Source organism: Lissotriton helveticus, chromosome 9 (assembly GCF_964261635.1).
Source record: "Lissotriton helveticus chromosome 9, aLisHel1.1, whole genome shotgun sequence".
NCBI classification, from domain to species: Eukaryota; Metazoa; Chordata; class Amphibia; order Caudata; family Salamandridae; genus Lissotriton; species Lissotriton helveticus.
Genome location: NC_136070.1, coordinates 500,258,167 through 500,272,252, shown reverse-complemented (window position 1 = coordinate 500,272,252; position 14,086 = coordinate 500,258,167). Strand labels below are relative to the sequence as shown.

General features: G+C 43.2%; 1 protein-coding gene across 3 annotated transcripts in view; it reads right to left on the bottom strand.

The window, feature by feature from the left end:
* SIX4 (SIX homeobox 4) overlaps positions 1 to 14,086 on the bottom strand; it is a 136,756-nt gene that overhangs the window by 121,539 nt on the left and 1,131 nt on the right. For 2 of the 3 annotated variants that reach the window (XM_078660340.1, XM_078660339.1), the window contains exon 2: positions 6,552 to 7,189. The exons of the other annotated variant lie outside the window; for it this stretch is intronic. In XM_078660340.1, coding sequence (XP_078516466.1) covers positions 6,552 to 7,189 — 638 coding nt within the window. The remainder of the gene's footprint in view (positions 1 to 6,551; positions 7,190 to 14,086) is intronic. 3 annotated transcript variants of the gene reach the window in all.

Sequence of the window (14,086 nt, the reverse complement as noted above, 5' to 3'; positions counted from 1 at the left end):
ATATTTGAGTTTCATTGGTGATGGGTGTAAGGGGAGTTCGACAACCATGAGCCAAGAAACAGCCAATTTCTCCTCTTAACTCCAACAATGTAATGTATTGGCCTACAGATATAGTTGTTAAAGTTTGGGTGTTACCTACCATACCTGGTCAGTCAATCAGCCCCTGAAAACCATAGGAACCAGAACTGCCTGGGGGACCCTCCAAAAATGTTACCACGACTTTACCAACTAATTTAACTTGAAACTTTACTCATAAGGTTATTTTATTACCCAAGTCATCATGACATTGGGGTATGGTGTTGCAGTGAATTTCCGTTTTTTTTTTTTACACACATTAGACGACTACCCAAACTGCTATCAAATTCAGATTTTATCTCTCACACACATCAACAACTAATACCTTTTAACTATATTTGCTAGAAACGGATTGCCACCATTCATTTTAAATGTGTATTGCTCTGTAATTCAAGGTTTTATATTAGTGTTAGTCTTTGAAGGAACAGCGCTCGCTGGACTTTCATCTTTCATGCACTTCTCAGAAGCTAAGTAAAATGCCGGTGCTTATGTAAAGTTTTCCAATGCCCCTTGGGCCGAGTGTCACGCCATATACAACTGCAAAAAATAAATAAATAAACACTTGCATCTTGACTGCGTGACCCAGTGACCCAAGAGTATATTTAGACTTTGCAGGCCCAGTTGCCTGTCACAAAGGCATTCACGTCACTGCCGTCAAGATGTTTTCTCTGCTGGAGTGGCAGGAAGCTACTAAGCACGCTTGCTTTAGAAAGAATCAATCGTGGACTGCGAGTGAAACATTATCTTCCTATCTGATTTAATACAGTAGCCAGGTGGCGCCATATGCATACCTTTATAGGGCCATTGCTGAGTAACTATTGACAAGCTGTCGAAGATGTGGCCTCGGATATGAAAGATCTACAGTTCACAAGACTGCATGACGCTGCAGTATATATATGTATGTATATATATATATATATATATATATATAAATAAAAAAAAATATATATATATATATATATATATATGCTGCAGCGTCATGCGTTCTTGTGAACTATACAGTATATATATATATATATATATATATATATATATATATATATATATATATATATATATATATGTACACACACCAGGAGGGGGAGGGGGGGTGGAGGGGGGGCGGGCGAAGGCCGTCCACGCAAATGAAACCGAGAACAGCCCTAGACAGAAACCGGTTACAAAGAGAGGGGTCAACCCAGCGGGTCAAGGGGACCTGGGTAGTAGAATGTTGTAGATAGAGTGGTCCCTGACCAAATTGGAATTACTAGCAACAATTTAAATGAAAAAAGCAATAAATGACAGAATTAATGTTTAGCAAGACCACTATTGTTTATTCACATAGTGTCTGGGAATTTATCATTGCATTCTTACTTGTTTGTTTTTATATTGTTAAACACATGAATCACATATATAGTGCCCACAGTACAGATGGGGGAAGGGGGTGGGTTTGTACAGTGTTCGGGGATTGGTGGAAAAAGGGGGGAAAAAGTGACAAGTCAATTGTAAATTTCTTTTAACAATGGACAGTGGCTTCTCACAGGAGCCATATCTGAGTGCATCAACAGTTCTGTTAGGATAATTAGAATCACATCTTATTATAACTGGTGTTCATAATCACACTCTAGTCATGTGTGCGAGTCTAGTAGTCGACGTTTCGACCCTGGTTGTAGGAATGCTGTCCCTTACACGACGGGTCTTCTTCAGGACAAGGGGAAAGAGGTGGGCATGTCCTCATTAAGAACAAGGAGCTGTCTCAGAATTCGTTTCCTTACTGCTGATTGTGTGGGGTCTCAAAAAATCTTACGATGCACCTGATTCATCGCAACGGTGCACGAGCCGGAGTCCGTATGATTCAATGGCTCTGCCCCTGTAACGTCGGGTCGAGATGCCGCGTCCCCGGCGGTCTCCTTCAGGTAGTAGGCCTAGAGTGTGATTATGAACACCAGTTATAATAAGATGTGATTCTAATTATCCTAACAGAACTGTTGATGCATTATGTGAATAAACAATAGTGGTCTTGCTAAACATTAATTCTGTCATTTATTGCTAGACAGAAACCGGCATTAAAAAAGAAACAAGCATTTGCAATGCAATAGGTCTCGCATGTGCGAGAGTTTAAGCTATTGACATTGTAAATGACAATGCCTTTTATCTGTTTTGATAATTAATACATAAATAAAATGCATAGTCATTTACAATGCCTATTGCTTAAACTCTTGTAAATGTGAGACCGATTTCATTTCAAAGAAGCGTCCGCGATTGTCCAGGGCTACTTGGAAAGTAAAAGCGCATGGTGCACTGAATGTTGCAGGAAAGCATGTTGCGTCTGCAGTAGGAGAAACTCATTAAAGAAACTAGTGCTTACAGACTAAATAAGACATACTGTGTAACAGAAGTAAAAGGGCCAGTTCTCATGGGAGGTTGAAAATGAAGACAAGGTGGTACTAAGGAGGGACTAACAAGACAATTACCGAACCAGAAGCCAGAATTTACAAAGGATAATGTTGCAAGCCAATTAAATATATGGGCGGAGAGTGGGCGGAGCTTCAAGTCCATACTCAAATACAGCATGCAGAGCAGCGCATAAGCTGCCCAGGCTCCACCTAAAAAAGACTGGGAAGAGAAGTTGAGGTGAAAATGTAGCAAAAGCTCAACAACTTGATATGTGAGGAAAACATTTAATTTTGAAAACTGAAAATTTCGCTCCCCTATGGATTGTATCGCAAACCCTGAATGCAGTCACCTAAGAAAGTATAAAAATGTGTAATTCTATGGACGCTTATTACGTAGAAAACGCTAGGTTCCTTGTTTGCCATGGCCACATGCAACAGGCAGCATTGGCATTTGAACCAATCAATTAACGGGGTGGTATTTTACTAGTGCTGATTGATTCGAAAGGCAAACAGAAACACCATCCTCCATTGTGAGGATACAAAAGCAGACCAACACCAGTTGCACCCAAGGGCCTTTCAATGCTATTGCACTCTAAGCAGCTAAAGATTTTTGAATCTCTTGCACCGTAAACAAGCATTGGCATAACCAATTGGTCTCACCTTTGGGACTTTGTAATCCCTGTGGCAGTGAAGGGATCAGCCTGAGATGTGCAGCAATGGCAACTGTAGAGGCCAGGAGAGAAAGTAATGTGTGTGAGGTACACAAGTTCACGCGCTAATAGAGAGGAAGGCGGAAGAGAAAGAAATAACATCACAAATGCCATCGCTCATAGAGAAAGAAAGCCAATGGCTGAAGAGGGTTGGCCCACTGTCTCATGCTGTGGTGGGATGTAACAAAATGTGAATGGCAGCTGAACAGGCCAAGGGCTGATGCAAAGCCTCTCTGGTATAGTGGTATGCATTTTTTGAATTACATGAGGCTGGATAGATGCAGGGAATTACAGAAACCCATTCCTTTATATTTATCTATTATGGATTTATTTTGCTTATAAAAAAAACAATTATGGTATAAGATTTATGATATGAGATAGTGAATGATTGGCAATCGTGCAACTGAAATCTGAATACTGATACACTGTGAAAAACAAAAATACCAAATTCAAAGTCCCCGACAACAGAACTGGACCCCCAAACACTTTCGAAAACGGGAACTGTGTGTTGTTAAATGTAGGCTTTGTGCAAATCAGTGTAAAAACTACAGGGCGTGATATCTATCACAAACAGAATCCAGGAGATAAGTACAGCTTTACAAGAGGGGGAGCTTTGGAGAAACAGAGTGAAAGCTACCTGGGATTCCAGCCTCTAATGGGCGCAGGAAGACAACAGTTTGGAACAGTAAGAATGCACCACTACTTAAAAAAACGCACAAAACTCTACCATGGCTCTGACATGTCTCGTTCTCAGAAACAACAGTCTCAGAATTATCTATGTATGCCAGACAGTGGGTGTGCCTCCCGACGCCCACAGCCCAATTAATAAGGACTAATAACGACAAAATGAGAGACGTGATAGAGTGCACTTCCGGTACACGTCACAAGCCCAACAAATTCTGGAATGCGACTGAAACATCAAAGCTGTTTGGAATGTCATCCTCAGACTGCCAAAAGGAGTAAAGTTTGCATCAGTGGAGGAGCGCTTGCTTGTTTGCCCTTTCTTTGTCATTCCGAACATTAGCGCTTTAAAACGCATACATAAATGCATGCAAGTAACGCAACATTCACAGTATGTTGTCATCAGGTGTAACAAAAGTAATCAAATAACAAGCTGTCACCAATGCGCGAATGCAGCCACTTGTTTATTTTTGCATCGCACTTTCATTTTAACAATAGCAGTTAAAGTGAAGGCGCGATACACAAATAAACCTGTGGCTGCCTTTGTCAAAGCAAAATGAAACATGTACGGCCGCGAACGTGAAAGCGACATGTCCCAGGGAAAGTAACATGATCCACAACAGATGGCACCCTGCGCACCGCTGCTTGCTCCAGACAGCAAAACGCCATGGGAGTGAACATTTTAAGAAGAGGTGGGACATGCACCCGCCTTTGCCCAATTGGGTGCTTTCATTTTTTAAAAGCCACAGGCAAAGTCCAATAGAATTTGACAAACAGACGCACAAGCTTTCAGAAAGCTTTCTGAATGTCTGGAGTGATTACAAGAGGCCCTCTACTAGAGCAGCGCATACGCGTTGCGCTAGGCGAGACCTAAAAAGAAAGAGGCCAATCAGACTAAACCAATATTTTCTGGCAGCAACGTTCATACGAGGCATTCAAGTGTCTCGTATTTCTAGTGAACTTGAAAGCCAAAATTCCAAATGTGGAAAATTTGCACGCTCAAAAAAAGCAATAACAACATTTCAACGCGGCATTGCGTGCCATTGGGAACTAATATCAGTAGTAATGTCTTTCCTTCATAGACTCTCCTCTGTGTTCGAGCTGAGACTGCATTTCTCCATCTCACAGTGACCCTAGCACACACTTCTGGATTCTTTCTTTGAATTTTATTTCAACTAGTTTTCATAGTTCTCAGACTAAGTTTGCTTTCAGAGTTCTATTTTCGTCTGCATTTTTTCAAAATCCTGTTGTTCCGATGAAGGTCTGAAGCCTTTGAGAAAATTGGCCCGAAATGTCAACTGTTTGAATTAGTGCATTTTCATCGGAATGGGTTACACTTAATTAATAAATAACTCCAATCACTGTATTTGTTTTTTAGATCTGTTTTCTTTTAAACAGAGTGGGCTCATTTCGTTTCTCTTCACACACCAGTACATGGAGCATTTTGAAAGTGCCTAATACACACTGTAACTTAATGCGATTAAATATTTCGGGACCGTCATTCAAGCCTCTGTCCTTCCTACAATTACAAAAAAAATGCCTATGCAATAGATGTGTAATCTACACAAAAACTTAGGGGCTGATTATGATGGCGGTGAACCCGCCGCCGGCAGGCTGCTGGTAGCTGGTTCATCGCCATCATACTGCTGTTTTCCACCCGCCAGATTACTATGTCGGGCGGAAACATGGCAGTCGGATGAAATGCAAGCACCACCGGTCTATTAGGAAGGTCCATCCCTGCCAGCCTTTCCATAGCGGTTCATCTGCTATGGAAAGGCGGGCAGGGATGGACTTTGGGGGCCCGTAGCGGGACCCCATTTAACCCAGGCACTTTGGTTTTTCACTTGTGCACAGCATGGTGCATGCCACATAGTACAGGGAAATGCAAAACCTGCATTTTTTTCCATTGCTGCGGGTGCTACAACCAGCTGCACCTGCCGGGATGGAAAACATGTACAATGCGACCGCCACAGCGGCGGACACATTGTAATTTGGCCTTTGGGACCCCTGACACCATGTCTGCACTCCCCATCTCCGTTAGGGTCCGCCCGCCATCCTAATCAGGCCCTTAATTCTTGTCTGTATCATGTTCATATCTTACTATGTAATGGAGTGTTAGCAATAAGATAAATAACCCAGAACGTATCAACTCAGAATCAAATTATGAATGTGATTTTATATTAGTCTGATAATTCTTTCTTGCTAAATTTCCTGGATGAAGTAGGCTTCAAAGGGCTCAGGGCTATATCTTGCATGTGTTGCATATGTTCCAATAATGTAACGCAGATTTTTTTACTTTTATTTTTAAGAATAATGAAGCAAATATTGTGCATATGAATGATATCTACCTCTCAAGGAAGTTCTGTGCTTAATCAGGGGGAAGTTCCTGGCACCTGAACATTAATGTACGTTTTTGCTGAGAGTATCAAGTTTCTGTCACATGATCAAATTTAATTGACTGTTATTGAGAGAAAACGTATAAATATATTTTTGGTTGATTTGGAACGAAAGTTAGATCTTAGCTCAAACTAATCAGGTTCTAGAGAGAACACTGACCGGTCGAAGGGACAATCTTTGATCCTTTGCTGTGATGCTTGCTATTTGTGCATTAACACACACACCCAAAAAACAACAATGACATTTCAAAAACGAAATCAGGAAAAATCTTATAGCTGGAAAAGAAGATTAAGAAAATAAAGAAAAGGGTTACCTTGTGAAGCAGACATTGAAACAGAAGGCAACTGGAGTGATGAAAAGCCAATGTTTCCGTTGAGCAGCTGTCCGTTTGTGCCAGAATTAGGAAGCTGAAGGATACCGTACTGATTAATTTGCAGTGGAGTCGTGAATGTAACAACAGACCCACTATCTTGCGAGGCAACTGCCTCTATGGTTTCAGTTTTAACTTCACTGCGTGGTATTAACCCTGGAAAAGTGGTTGGGGTGTTGGGACTGTAGACTGTTGAACTGGACATAGCAGTCTGAAAAAGTTTGAAGTCCTTCACATCATCTGTTGTTGACGTCAGGGTACCGTTGCATGAAACTTCATTATTTGAAGTACTGAAAGTCGTTTTTGGTTGATTCAAAATTACTGACTGCGACTGTCCAATGTTAAGGCCATTCACAATCACTCCGTTGGGTCCCTGGATAAAAGAACTGCCATTGAGGAACAAAGGTGATGAACTGAGAGAGATCTTGGCATTGCCAATTTGCTGCATGTACAGTGCTTCTGCGTTTCCGGAGAGATGGAGGTTGGAAACCCCATCGGAAGACATAGATAGAGGATGAGGCGATAAATCGTCATGTCCCTTACTGGATTCATCTTCAGTGCTATGATTACCATCAGACTCGCTGGAGTTAAAAAAAAGAAAACTCTATTAACAAGACCTACAAATTTGAATTTACAAGTTAAAAGTAATGCTTTTGAATTGCAAATATATACATAACAGCTGTAGTAGTCATACCTGGAAAAGTAACAAATAGTCCTTTAAATGCCATGATTTAGATCTGCTCACTGTACCACTGAATTTAAGCTGTATCCTACTGAAGAGGCCCAGACTGGTCAAAACCAGTCTGGGGTTCATTGTGTTTGCATTTAGAGGGGACCTGGCCTGGAATGTTCCTATTGGCCAGTTTACATAGGGCTGGTGCTAATCTGTGGTGGTAAAGTGGGCAAAAAAAACTAAAGATTCGATTGCAGCCCAGATTAATTGCCAATGGCCAAGATTAATTCAAGCAATCCACCATGTTCCAGTTTTCAGTTTGTGTTGGTTAATTTAAATCGGGGGATACCTTTCAAATTTCACCAGAATCTGATGCTACATGAGGGTTACAGCTTTTAAAGATGAAAAATCATTCTATTGCCTTTGACCAACTTCGTAAAACCATTTTTATGCAAATAACTAATCTTAGGGTTAACCTCATTTATAAATTCCCTTTTTTGAGGGATAATGTAGGGATTGTGTATTCTAGCACCCAACACTCAGGCGATCCTCGTTACTTTATTTAGACAGAGCTCTTTAAAACAGGTCAATTCAATTACAGGTGAAAATATGTTATACAATAGTTTATGGTCAAAGTACTGTTGTATACTCGTTTCTTAATGCAAAAACGTTCTATTTTACAAATACGCCTCGGGATAGATTTTCCTAATTTGAGTTAAGTAGCAATGATAACAATGACATTAATGAGTTATGAATGTTTAAATCTGCCTTTACAGATGTTTGAATGCTTGTTTGGAATGAAATCCTTGTTTGCATTTTCTATTGTTGCTGTAGCACGCAAGGGGTATTGGGTTGCCCTTTATTTTGCTTACCATAGTGGAGACAGAAGCAAATTAAACAAACTGCCCAGGATAACACAATGTGATTAAACAGGAAAGACAGAAATTAAATTCTGTCACCAAGGTTTCATGATTAACCAGTTACCTACCAGACCTCATCCTCTCTGCACTGGCCATCCCTTTGCCAGGGTCATTACTTAGGCCCTGGGTAAAGCACAATGATGCAAGGAAAGGAATGGCAAAAGACAATAAGCCACTTTGACAGCTGAAGGTGCATTTATGGGAATAATAGCCTACTCGAATACTGGTGCAAAGGTAGTGGATACTAAAGGTACGTTTCTTATGCAGCATAGCTGTCTGTGCCTCCAACATACAAAGTAAGAGCAAAGGCTGACAGACTCACTGGCTTTGTAAATGTGTCACATGTTTGCCATTACTTTATATGTCGGAATCACGCCCAGCTGTGCTGCATAATTTACTAAACATTAAGATATATTTGGTCTTCTGTGTCGGCTAAAAGCAAAAATGTGTTTGGGTATTATAAAATACACATTGCCACGGTAGGCTTAGGCACTGAAGGGAACTAACTGTGCACAGATGTGTTTCTTCTGAAAGAGCATAATGTCTTCACTCACAGTTAAGTTTGCCACTGGCTGAAGTGAGCTCACCCTTTGCCCCTTGCTGTACGCTGTGGTGGGCGGAAGAAAAAACGTGAATAGCACAACAAAGCACCGAATGAAGAGTGTTGGCTCAAAGAGCCAAAATCGCTCATTTTAGTAAAATCCAATTGTCATGGCTAAATTCAGATTTAAAAATAGAATCCCGACACAGGTAGGTAGGTCCCTGTACTCACACAATCGTCTAGAGTCGATAGTAGGTAATGACGAATCGATCAAGCTATCAAAGTTCTGGTTGGCTTGGAGCACGCGGTCTGCGGGTTACACGTAACTTCCTGGAGTTGTGTGTTCACTTAACATTAGTGGCTGCAGAATGCCTCACACGACGCCGATCCGCAGACGTGTGCTGCTCAGGCGGCTCAACACAGCAAATGGCCGCTGCTCTTTTAAAGCCATGTGCTGGGCATGAATGCAGCTGCTGCAACATAAAAGACCAAATGGCTGTTGACATTTGGTAAACCCTAAAAAGGTTTACTGGGCAAGGCCCTCCCCGGGAGTCCATGAATGCGAGAGAACAATCCGCATTCTTGGGGGCTAAGTGTGTGTTTGTTTAAGACCCACCCTCAATTCAGAAGCTAATTGTCTGAATGGAGATGAAGAGGTTGGTGTGCTCTTTTGGTCAGCGGGGGATTTAAGCTGTGGTTTTTTTTTGTTTAGTTTAAAGCCTCGACCTAGTGACGCAGCGGGGGTGGGTGGGGAGACGGGACTGACTGTCAACTCAATTACCAGCTCCCAGAAAGGACAGGAAATAAAGCGTTGTAGTTACAACGGCAAGCTCTAGTCATTTACAGTGTTACAAGTGCCTCATAATACACCAATAGCCTGAAAGGGAACGATAAAATAATGTTACAGTATAATCGCCAGTTAAAGTGAACTGGCGATGCGTCGAGGCAACAACTGTCCATAAAATAATTGGCTGCGCACCGCGGGTTAACGGAGCCTCGGCTCGTATTATTATCACTAACGAAGCTGTCATTACGGACGCCGGGCATGAATATTTTACAAGGTTGGCGCCTGCCGGTTCTCCAACGGGCTGGGCCCAATCTGCACTTTGAGGCTCCGCAGGGGCAAGCCTCTCCCTCCCACACCACGGGGTGGTTGGGCCCACTATGCTCCTTCAGAGAAGTTGTGGACGTGGACATTCGCCACAGAAACACACAGGACCAGAAAGTAACCAACCGGACTAAACTGACAGAAACAGGCTGTCTGAGAGGTTAAGGCAGTAGGAACCTGCTACGAAACCCTAGGCCTCACCCTGTACTTACCCCAAATATGGTCAGCACTGTATTCAAGGGGTCAGATGCGGTTCACTCTTAAGTTACATCACACACACACACACAAACACTACTGGCACAAACAAGCAGTCAAGGACTACGCCTGCCTGCAGAACTGGAAAAGGACTGAGAGTACAGCCAAGGTGGCTTGGACTCCCAAGGCTGAATCATTTAACCGTCTCACAAGAGAAGGGCGAGGCTCTAGTGTAGAAAAAAATGGGATTGTGGGTGGGCAGAGATCCACACGAGGGTAGGGGCGCATGGGAACAATCACAGTACAAGAAACTAAGTTCTGACTTCTTCCAACCCCAAAGTAAAATTATGCCAAAAAACAAGATACCATTGCTTGAGGCGAGTAACACTGAAAAGGAAACAGCAGGAGGAAGAGGGAAACAAAGAAAGCAAGAACTAAAGAAGAACCAACAAATGCAGAGTACCACCTTGAGGCACCAAGGGTCTCATGTTAAGCAATGGATATGCTGCCAACTCAAGAAGCAGGCCCTCAGAACCACCATCAACATACCTTAGCCCATCTATACTATCGTGTTTTCACAGACACAAAATGGAAAAATCATTTGATACGTCAGGCCCCAAGATTCTACCAACATCCGGAACTTTTCCTCACTGTTTATATTATATAGTTATTCGGTCATAGCATGATCTCTCACTCTAGCTACACATAAATCATTTGTTTAGCAAAAGACCCTTGCCGAAAGAAGCCCATCCGAACTAAACTCATGTCAGGAAAATGACAGCTGACACAGGGTGGGGAGGAAGGGGGCTTAAGACCCTACTAACCACACAAAGGAACCCAACACTGCCCTCTCAACATTCAAATAGCTCAGGTTAGAAGGTCGCAAAAGCCCCTCAGCCCTCATATTGTGCATCACTGTGAGAATAACTCACCCCCTCTCTAAACCAAACCACTCACCCACATCAATGTGGTTCAGGAAAGGCCCTCTTGAGAACTTTAGCTTGTTGACTCAACTGCAGGCCGACATCTGCACCACAAGGGAAAGTAGCTGGCAAACCAAGAACTCTACCAATACTACATTATATATCCTGAGCCAGAGAGACTCGAGGGTACACCACCAGAAGAGGAAGGGTCAAAGCAGTGACCCACAAGGTACAGGCAAACCTGTTTAGCATTCTGCAAAGACCTGCATTGCGGAGCACAAAATGAGGCATTTGGTGCAAGCCATGTTTCCACAAGAGGCAGGAAGGAGTGGGTAATGCGCCACTAGAGGCTGGGTGGGGTTCTGCTTGGGGAACAGAATCCACAATACAAGATGACAAGTGCAAACAAAGCCATTAACCCTTGCATAGTAAGAGCAAAACAAGGCATGTTTGAACCACAGCACTAGCACAGCCATGTTGAATGGGGCATTGACCACATAACAATGGACTCATAATTTTAAGGAACAGGGCATAACTCTGTTTCCAGACCATGGGAAATGGATATACTGCGAGGTCGTCAGTTGCTATATTTTTTTTTCAGTTTGCCAGTTGCCAAGTCTTATTGACTGAGACATTTTTGGAAAAACTAAGGGTTCACTATAAATAAGCACATGGGCATCCTGTAATATTTTAGCCAAGGCTGTATGAGAAAGGTAATAATATCCCTACAAGGGTTCTAACATATTTGTTAGACTGATCCTCAATGTAAAGCCATTCTGCAGTGGATTGTACATGGCTGGGTGATAGTGCAGGTCAGAAATAGACGTCTACGACATTCAGTGAGATATCCTGTGTCTTGTTTCCCAGCTGGTGGAAGTGAGAAGTTCGGCATTTAACACTTGACTGATTCAATGTTGTCCCTTTACAGTTGCATGACTGTGGCACCAAGCTCCACTACCACTCATTTAAACAAATATGCCTCTGGAAATACGACCAGGGACGAGCAATAGCTTTCCAGGATATCAGCAATCTATCTGTTCCACCACTGCAATTTTCGAAGCATTTAAAATGTGTTCCACAAGGACCATTCTACATCCTGCTTTCAGCATCTAAAACAGGTAATACGGAAAATGGCCATGATCCATGGCACAAAACCTAGTTCCAAAAAACAATGCTCTAAGCACAGAGCATTCTTGCTCTTAGATATAACAAGGCTCAGGCACGAGCCCCATAACCAGACTCAAGGACAACAGGGATTGGCACAAGCTGAATAAGCAAACATGGCCAGGCTCACAAAGGACAGTGCCCTGATCCAGAGGGCAAAACCTTATTCACAGCTACCTGATGCAAGCTGAATTACCAAGCTCATAAAACAGGGCCACTGCCCATGCTGCATAACTAGGCAAACAAAGAAAGGGGCTCTCTGCCATGCTCCATAACCAGATTCAGTAAAATCAGGGCCCTGGTTGAAGGTACATAACATAGGCTCACATAGAACCAGTCCGTAATCCATTCTGTATAAACAAAAATGTACAGAATAGTACCTGGGCTATCGATGCCACATGCCAGTGCTCAGCTGCATAGAACACAGATTCAATCCATGCTACATACGCGGGATGTGGGCCACTGATCTGTGTCAGACACTTGCGCAGGCACTCATAATGGGTCACTGGTCCGTGCTTCACCCACAGAGCTGGCCTACACTAAGTACTAACAAAAAAGGGGGACCAAAGAACAATAAACAACGCCACGTTTTTTGGTTCATATTCACAGAAACAGCCCCGATACCAGAGACTAGTGAAGTTACAGCAAGCCATCATGACAATGCGAGTTTTAATTTTTGCTTTCATACGCATTTCTTGCAATATAAAATCATTATTTGGGCCACCGCCCCGACGAGTTCCAACATCGTTACTAGCTCCGACGGTGGTCAAACAGCAATATTTAAATGGTACAGCGCATAAAATGTACCTGTGACATCCCCAAGGTACCGGCCACAGGAAAACCTACACTGACCTGTGATGCCTCTACTCAGGGTTACACGGAACAAGAGGCTGTAGGAGTTAACGATAAAAATAAAATACTTTTATAACAAGGTGTAGTAGGCTATGGGGTTCTGGTGTCTGCGGCGAGCGCCCCCTTCGTCTCCTGCGCGTATTTCACATACACCGGCGCAGTCCTGCCAGCTTCGTACTCAGATCCTCTGGGTTCGGACCAGAGTGAAATCCGAGCAGAACGTGGCCTCAGAATCAAGTTTCAAAACACAGCGAGCCTCGTGGATGGCAGACGGCACCGCGGCAATCATTAACTCTGTCATAGGAGCGTGCATGCGAAGTGCACAGTCTCCGTGCGCCAGGGGACATCTGAACCCAAGATGACAAGGACAGGCTGCAAACGGGGAGCCCGTTACGGCGTGGGCCAAAGGAAGACAAGAAAGCAGCGGGGGTAAACACTCTGGTGTGTATTAGAGGGGCCCACGGAGGCTCTTAATACATTTCACGCGCCCGGAGGCGCCTTCATGTGGCACAGCAGCGAAGAACTAAAGATTGATTCCTGCGGGGTGGCACAACACCCCACACAGTCTAATTGATGCACACGTATCTTAACTTAGCATAAAAGAGACCTTCTTCTGTACAAAGAATTGCGTTTACTCATTTGCTTGCATTTTATGAACACATTAAATAACGGAATAAACTACTATTGTGCGAAACCTTGCTTTCTTGGGGTGCTGCGAAAAGGACAACTGCAGTCAGAATTGCCCACACACCTCCTCCGGTTACGGTGGTTTGACTTCTGTGGGGAGCAGGGGGGGGTTTGCCTTGCAGGAGCTCTGCGTTACGAGACTGAGGGTGCATTGTCACCGTGTTGCCCCTCCAGTGGAGGTCCCTATCAGGCATGCAATTACAGTAGTGCTTTTGTACATAAGGAGAGCGCTGTGCCCAGGGTACCCCCACTTTATAGATTATAGATGTCTCGTTCTGGGGAGCCTCAAGTAATAAGAGCGGACACGGTGGTACTAACTTCAGTCAAAGGGAATACAATCTACCTTTTTCACCTTTCGAGTGGTGTCTCGCCTGGTGTGACATACTCACACATGGAAGTAGAAGCAGGGCTACCT